The following is an 8,611-nucleotide window of genomic DNA, read 5'->3' on the forward strand; positions in this document are numbered from 1 at the left end:
TGTGTACCGGGTAACTTCCCCAGCTACTCCTAAGTCCTAATGCAGCAATTTTTGAATTTGATGGTATTTTTTACTTTGCTAAATCTATAAATAAATTAGTTTATAGTCAAGATTAAATCTAATAATGCATATATTATGTAAAATAACGTGACAAAATCTTGATCATAAAATGATTTTTCTCAATCACAAGTGACATAAAAAATCCTTCTTGGCGGTGAATTGACAAAGTTGACTTTTTTTTTTTAACTTAGCAAATTAATTACGAGGGTTAAGTATCGTGTGACATATTAAATATGTTATTTTGCCATTTAACGTAATACTATGTGCACAATTATATGCAACAAAATAAATTTTAGGTCATAAAATAGTTATTCTATTCCAATCACAAGTGAGTACATCATAGAATTTTTGAGACTTGCATTTTCTATATAGATGTTTACCGTTATATAATCTTGTTTGTTTCTCTTAGTATGAAAGTGAAGAAGTATACTATTTAATAGATCACTATATGACAATCATTTAATTATGAAAGACACTGGTAATATGAATTAATTATTGATTTTTCTTTTTGAAAAGTTGTTTGTTGATCTAAAAATTGATTTGTACTTTCAGTAAAATAATAGCTTGACCAATTCTGTCAATTGCCACATTTGAACATGTTTATTCAATTAATGCGTTTTATATTCCTTCTTACATTTGTTAATACTTTTTTTTTTTTCTCCTTGATAATGAAAAGTTTGGTTATTTATAGTCTACCAAACCAATGTAATCTTCATTGGACAATAATGCACATTTGTTAATAAGTTTCCATCACTAAAAAAAAAAAAAATCAATTTCAAACATCGTGTCTTAGCTTAGCTTAAAAAATTGGGTTCCCAACCAAAATATTTTTTATTTTGTGACAAATTCCACTTCTATTTATGTTTAATTAATATGTATGGGATAAGTTAAGTGGGACTTATAACCAATTTTCTTATATTGTGACAGATTCCATATCTATTTATGTTTAATTAATGTTTTAAGGGATAGGTTAAGTCAGAATTATATTTATCAAAGACTTAAAAAAAAAAAAACATTAAATTTTGATGATTCTTATTATATTATTTTAACACCAAAAAAAATTGTTTTAGCGTGATTTTACATCATATAATAAAATTTAACTTGGCATAGAACATTATTGTTAAAATTGAAACAGGTGCCTCAATACGTATTCAAATTTTAGCGGTTGAATTTGACCCGAACCGAAGTCAATAAAATCCGTAATATTAGAGCGGAGGTACATAAGCAAAAGTTTTTTTTTTTTTTAAAGATAAAATTAACATTTGTTTTATACCTTTGCTTAATATACTATATGATAAATATGTTTTTTTTTTTACAATGACGTCGAAGTCACCTTCTATTTGGGCTTAGCTAGACAATACAAGTTTAGTACAATCCATCATAAACCTTGCTCTTGTTTTTTTTTTTTGTTTTTTTAATGTTACCAACCCCCCATAAGTCATGTAAATCTTCCATACCATAATAGTAATCTGTTACCTTAAAAAAAAAAAAGAAAAAAAAAAGAAAAGAAAGTAATCTATTTCTTTTTCTTGGTAACCAAACACCACCACCCATCCATATTTATTGTCAGCGTGACCAGAAATGCCCCTATTATGGAAACTAAAATTTAACTTTATTGAGTAATAAAATAGAGTAATTCTCACTGAAATTCCCATCTCTTTGAGACCCAACGTTTTTCTCGATCGTGTGGAACGCACGCTGCCATAGGATTCGAAGAATGACCACGTGTCAACATCTCGACGGGCTTAAAGGCACTGGTGGGTCACCCAATCGCGGAGAACCGGTCTTTGAGGTGGTTCCAGTCACCTGCTATAGCCTGTAATCCATGGGGAGGGACCGATAGGTCCGGTGATTGGGGGGTCAATGGTATAAGACCTGGGGTTTAAGCAAAGGTTGGGTGGTTTCAGAGGGTTTTGGCGATCAGAGAGCGAGAGAGAAAGAGAGATAGAGAGAGAAAATGGGTAGCGTTTGAAAGAGTTTTCCGGGAAAATATGGGATAGTAAATGGGGTAAAGTTTTGTGTGATTGGAAAGAAAATTCCCATTTGGTTAATTAATTCTCAGACAATTCGCCGATCTTACATTCGCCTGAAAATTCTTACTGTTTCGCCGGAATTCGCTATTTGTGGAAAAAGTTTCGTGCTTTGAAGGAAAATGGTTGTATAAAGGTGAGCATGTCGAGTTTTCGTGGGGTTTGTTTCACGGATTTGTTGAAAGTTTGGATTTTTATCGTGGGTTTTATCGTAAAGACAAGGTTTTTTCTTGAACAGTGAGTTTGGTTGCAGAGAAATCTTGGGAAAATGAAAAAGAAACTTCAAAATTTACGTGCAATTCAACGGCAAAACTTTTTTACGTCCTCAATTTTTTTTTTTTTTCTTAGAATTTTTGAGCAGTCAAATGGGTCATTTTTTTGTTCCTTTTCTTTGATTTTTGTCTTGAATTCCCTTACGTCTTTGCCATTTCGTGTTTAAGCTGTTTTTGTCCAAAGTACAGATTTTGTTGGTTTTGATCTGAGGTTTTGGGTTATTATAATTTCGAACAGGTTTCAAAAATTCAGAAATCTTCCTCAGAAATGATTCCGATTCTTCTTTTTGTAGTTTGTTTTTGGCTAAATTGTCTGACTTTTCTTCAAGATCGATCGGTTTCGAGGGTTTTAGATCTCTTAAAACTTAGTTTGGTTCAAACTGTATCCGATTTGTTTCTTACATGCCTGAAATTATTCGTTTGGATTATTCTACTCGGGCCTTTTTATCAGGGTTTTGTTGTGGTTTATGATTTTTTTTTTGAAAATTTATTCCCCCTTTCCCCTTGCCTTGAAAAGGAAAATTCTTGATATTTTTGTTTGGAATTAAGACAAACTGAGAAGGGATTTATGGGGTTTGATTGTCATTTGTTTTGAAGCTGAAGCCTTTTATATGATATTTACGCCTTAACAGGTGTTATTGTCTTTTCGATTCCTGAAAATTCTGTCATTGGTTTTCCTGTCCTAAAATTTTAATTTTTTTTTGCTGAATTATCGTCTTTTTTTCTTTTCTTGCTATGTGCATGTTGTTGGTAACTCGATCATGCGGATCTGTTCGGTGTTACAGAATTATATATTTGCTTCTAGTTCCTTTTTTTTGTTTCCACTGTTCATTGCAATTACAACCTGATTTTCCCAGGTCCATTTCTGGAAACTTGGATAGTTCGAGTTTGGTTGCTTAAAATCGGGGCCTTGGAATTGGTGCCGGAGGTCCGCAATCTAATGGAAATTCTGAAAATTGCAAACAGCAGAAATTTGGTTGTTATGGAACTTTATTTTAAACCAAAATTCAATTCTGTGCAAACAAATGCATTGGTTTTTCGGATAATGGTGTTTTATTTTCGTAGTTTCTACTGGATTGAGTTGTTTTGGGTCATTTAGATATTGACGGATTTATGTTTTGGATCAGCGTAAGGTTTTTTTACTGTTCTATATCTTGTTCTCTAGCTGCGAAACTTGTATTGATTATCCCCGTGTTATTTAGTTTTGCATTCAATCTAGACAATAAAACATTAAACTCACCCCTTTTGATCATTCTTCATCAGGTTTTATTTGTGGGTTCTGCGAGCTTTTGAACAACTGGTGAAGTGCATATTTGTTGAGATATGGATCCAAGAATGGTGGTTTTTTGTGTTTGATACATCCTTCATTGGTATGATTTCTGAGATATGGTGTTGCCGAAGAGGTTAGACTACGGATTCAATGGCTATCAGGTGCCTCCCATGCCACGAGCTACAAGATCAGCTAGGGTAAATATGTTCTTCTATTCTCATGCTACCAATTGTTTTGCAATTTATCTATTTATTTAGTTTTTGTGCCTTTCGTCCTGACCATTGGTCCATATGATTGATTTGTTTTTTTAGGGAAGGCGTACGTATAGGAAGAGAGCTGAAGACAATCAAATGTGTCCATTTGACTTATTGGCCACCGTAGCTGGCAAGATATTGCTTGAGAGAGAGAGTTCACCCGCTTCTACTAATGCATCAAATGAAAAAGATCGGTCTATATGTATTGAACAAGTACGGAAGAATGAAGATAAGGCAGTGAAAATTGAACCTTGTTATCAAGGAAGTATTGATACGAGAGTCTTAGTTTCTGAGCTTGCCCAACAAACTGAAGAACCCCCACTCCCTCAGAATGATGGCCATTCGGGATTTGCTTCTGTTGTAACTACTGATTGCTCAGAGTGCTTTGTTGATGAGAAGTTGGTGAATGGAGAGAACAAGAATGAAATGGGAAGTTTTGCTAGCAAAGTAGATTTAGGCTTCTCTGGTTACAGGGAGTCTGGTGATTGTAAATTAGATTGTGGGACTAAGATAATAATAAAAGAAGAGCTGCAAAAGACTGGAAAGGTACCTAATGGTGCTGGGGCCGGTATAAGCTGTTTGGAGGATCCGGGGGTTTGGGATGGGAAACATTCTGCTCTAGTCAGTTCAGATAGTAGTGTTAAGGTGCATTTATGTGGGGACAACATTCCCCTTAGCTCTTTTCCCGCCAGTCGGGAAGATGTAAAAATAGTTAGTAGAGATGATGACGAAAACTCCTCTGGGTGCACTCACCCTAGCATCATTAGAAAGTCTGGTAGGTCAGTTTCACGCATAGGAGACCGAAGAATAAGGAAGATTTTGGCTTCTAGGTATTGGAAAGTATCTCCGAAATTGAAGGATGAGACACACTCTAATGTTGGTAAGTTGCTCTGCTTTATTTGAGTGGTGGGCTTTTTTCACTCTTCTAAGTTTCTTGTCTAGTGCTATTTATGAGGCTGTTGATTTCTGTGATCTGTTCTTTTAAATTAACGATGTTTAAATGTTTCTAGATGGGGATTTCAAGTCCATTTGGCGCAATAGGAAGGGCTGTTACAGACGCCAGAGATCTCAGATGAATATTCCTTTTAAAAAGAGGAAAATTTTTGGGCGTGGCTCAGTTTCAAATTCTGATCGATGGATTAGTTGTGAGGGCAAATCTGATTTACTTGAGAAAGGCATCAATGGAGATCCTTCTGGTTCATGCATGAAGACGCGTGGAGGTACATTTTGAACCACATGCTTTTCTGTTTTGAATGAATCTTCTCATCAGTGTGCTATTTATTGCTCTCTGCATTTCTTTCCCTAAATATCCACAATCATTATGCTGTCTCAGGGACTTCATCCTCAGTAGTAGGTCAACACACATCAATTCAATCGAGGGATTCTTATGGTATGAGAGCATTCAACAGAAAGATTTATACATGCCCTTTTGACTTGACTGCTTTCTGACATTAAGGTAGCTTTCTTTTTACTCAGTGAAGCTTAGGATCAAGTCTTTCAGGGTGCCAGAGCTTTTAATTGAGATGCCAGACACTGCAACTGTTGGTTCTTTGAAGGTATAATGAACCTTTTATGCTGATTATCTTTATTAAAAAAACATCATGTAGCTACTTCATATTCCTAGTATGACAAAATTCTTCGTATCCTGAATATCTAGGCTTAAATGCCATGCTGTGAATTCAGGATATTGTTTTCTAAGAAGTCCAATGTCATTTATCCCGAAAAGTAATTTTAAATACTCATCTCACATTCCACTTTCATACCACTGGGTTGATGTGGCACTGCCCATTGGCTTTTGAATTTTTTTTTATTTTTTTTTTTATAATAAAGATTGATTCAAGAGCTGATCGGCAGTGCCAAATCAGCCTAATAGTATGTGAGTGGGATAGAAGATGAGTATGTGGTATTACTCATTTACACATGAATTTGCATTTTCTGCATCCATGTTGCATTTATGGCATGGAGCAACTAAGGTGTGGAACTCCTTGGTCTGTATTTTCTTAAATTGAGCAATTAAGAATCATCATTATCGGTGTAGGTGTACATTAATTACCATATGAATGATAGGTCTGAGCCATTGGCCATTTGGTTTCTTGTATTCTGATGTTGTCTAAATGCTCTTTAGAGGACTGTTATGGAGGCAATGACTAGCATACTTGGAGGCGGATTACGTGTTGGTGTACTTCTTCAGGGAAAGAAGGTTAGAGATGACAATAAAACTCTATTGCAGACAGGAATTTCTCATGATTACCCTCTGGATGCTTTGGGTTTTAGCCTGGAGCCTAATCCTTCACAAAATCCCCCATCTTTATGCCCCAGAGATTCTTCCTCTATGCTTCCTTGTGACACGCCGCAGCCTTTAGCAAGGTAACGAGAATTCCCTCTGACCTTTTTAGAGCTAGCCATCATTTAATTGGTTTTCAGTTCAACTAAATTTGAAGTAATTTGCTGCTTTTTCATGTTGATTATGCTAAAATTTGTTAAATAAAAGTATATGTGCTGTGCTGGAGTTCTTTTAGAGAGAGAGATATGAAAATGAATGGAAACTTTTTTTTTTTTGTTAATAAGATTCTCATTTAGAATGAAGATTAGCACGATAAGTGCTATTTTTATGTGGTTTGCAGCAAGTTGGACTACTTGTTTGTTTTTGTTAAAAACTATCTGATGCTGTATTGACTCCAAACTTGAATTTCTTCTGTTTTCCACAATCCACCTATATGCAACAGTGTGACTGAAGTGTTACATATTGGATTGGTTAGTATATTAATCTTGGGGTTTCTTCCGGACCCAAACTAGATAAATCAGTTGTGCTTTAGCTTATGTCGCAACGCTCTTTTTTCAGCTATCCAGCAGATTCAACTGTAGTTCATCAGGGCACTTGCCATGCCTCTCCTGAGCCTCACATGGTCAATTTAGGCAACTTCATCGAAAGTGACCATGATTCAGCACCTTCTCCTGTTGAAACTTCAGTTGACAAAAGCACCACAGATTCCAAAGCTCTGGTTTCTGTACCCGAAATGAATGTTGAGGCATTAGCTGTGGTTCCCATTCACCGGAAATTGAAGCGGTCTGAGATGGCACAGCGTCGAATCCGTAGACCCTTCTCTGTAACTGAAGTGGAAGCACTGGTTCAAGCAGTTGAGAAACTTGGAACGGGAAGGTATGTTTGATGATAACGCCACCAAGGAACTATAAGTAGCTGTTTGCGATTCATTCCATCTGATTCAATATTTGTTAACTATCAAATTGGCCATGCATGATGCCCAATCAATTTCTTAGGTTGCTTTTGATAGATATGATTTTGAGCCAGTTGGTTTGATTCTGTGACATGGAGTTTTTTAAATGGTTTTGTCAATTTGCAGGTGGCGTGATGTTAAAATGCGAGCTTTTGATAATGCGAAACATCGAACTTATGTGGATTTGAAGGTAATGAGTCTATTTGGTTACCTTTATAAAATATCTTTACTACAATACTACTTTGATGTGGCTTACATATCCTGCTGTCTAAGATTCGTGGCTGTTTGATTTTTTTTCATGAATCTTGTTTTTAAATGCAAAAAAGTTCACGTTATGGCTTGGGCCCCCACAGAGCACAGAATTTAGTCTGTTCAGGCAAATGGGTTACTTGTAGAACATATGTTTTTTTAACAGGTTAAGGTTAAAGATTGGGATAGTCTATAGCTTTATTGGTTTCTGTAGCTTTTATCTTCTAATAGACAACTCTCTTAAGGAATCCCTTCAGATCTAATCTTACACGTCTTCTCTTTGTGTACTTTTCTAACATGCATTCCTATCCATTCTTTTATCAGATGAGATCTTTCCTACTTTTGGTTTTATTTAGGATAAAGGAGAAATATGAGTTGTTTTCTATATCTTCGTGGTAGATAGCTTTGCGCGTTGGCATGTGATGTGGGTTTTTTTTTTTTTTTGGTTGTGATGGTGTTTTGGTGGTGTGGTTATGCAGGATAAGTGGAAAACCCTGGTGCACACGGCAAGAATATCCCCTCAGCAAAGGAGGGGAGAGCCTGTTCCCCAGGAGCTCTTGGACAGAGTCTTAGCTGCCCACGCTTACTGGTCCAAGCAGCAAGCCAAACAGCAGCTTAAGCAGCCGCCAGAGACTTGCCTTCTCTCCTCTGAAAAATATTGAAAGAGTTCTCTGCAAGCAAGCAAACGTGTTGAAGAAATATAGATAATGATGGGGTTTAGAGGGATGTCTAGGTGTCTAATTGTTCTTTTCTTTTTTCTTTTTTGTGAATTTTGTTATGATATTATGTAAAAAGTAATGACAAGGAAGAAAATAGAAGTCTTAAGAAGAAATGTATGTAATATTTGTCGCTAACGCCATGGCTCTTTAGTCTTTTCCAGCTTGGAGGCTCTGGCATTTGTAAATGGTTGAAGGAATAAGAGCTTGCTAACCGAATTCATTTTGACACCAGTTTGTTGGTATTTTTTTTTTTTTTTTGTTCTGATCTTTCCATTTTTTCATTTTATATATTAATAATTTAATTGGGTTGTTGAAGAAGGATAAAGATAATTTAAAAAATGGAAGAGTTAAGAGCTTTGTTCATGGTAATGTTTCATTGGTTTGGAATTAATTAATGTTGGATGATGCTATTTTCTTTGTTATGTGATTTAAGGATTTGGTATTTGTTTATTACTCCAAGGATAGCAATTTAACTGACAATCTTAGGACAAACAGAATGGATCCAACATCAAAGAATTTCT

General features: G+C 35.5%; 1 protein-coding gene across 1 annotated transcript; it reads left to right on the top strand.

The window, feature by feature from the left end:
- Nucleotides 1-1,948: 1,948 nt before the first annotated feature.
- Nucleotides 1,949-8,316, top strand: LOC132163477 (telomere repeat-binding protein 5). Its single transcript, XM_088519130.1, has 10 exons — nucleotides 1,949-2,226; nucleotides 3,626-3,829; nucleotides 3,944-4,766; nucleotides 4,897-5,105; nucleotides 5,213-5,276; nucleotides 5,363-5,442; nucleotides 6,012-6,253; nucleotides 6,729-7,046; nucleotides 7,249-7,312; nucleotides 7,851-8,316. The coding sequence occupies exons 2-10, from the start codon at nucleotides 3,749-3,751 to the stop codon at nucleotides 8,031-8,033; spliced, it is 2,064 nt and encodes a 687-aa protein (XP_088375256.1). The 5' UTR covers nucleotides 1,949-2,226; nucleotides 3,626-3,748; the 3' UTR covers nucleotides 8,034-8,316.
- Nucleotides 8,317-8,611: the final 295 nt, after the last annotated feature.

The sequence above is a fragment of the Corylus avellana genome, chromosome 8 (assembly GCF_965113065.1).
Source record: "Corylus avellana chromosome 8, dhCorAvel1.hap1.2, whole genome shotgun sequence".
In the NCBI taxonomy this organism is placed as follows: Eukaryota; Viridiplantae; Streptophyta; class Magnoliopsida; order Fagales; family Betulaceae; genus Corylus; species Corylus avellana.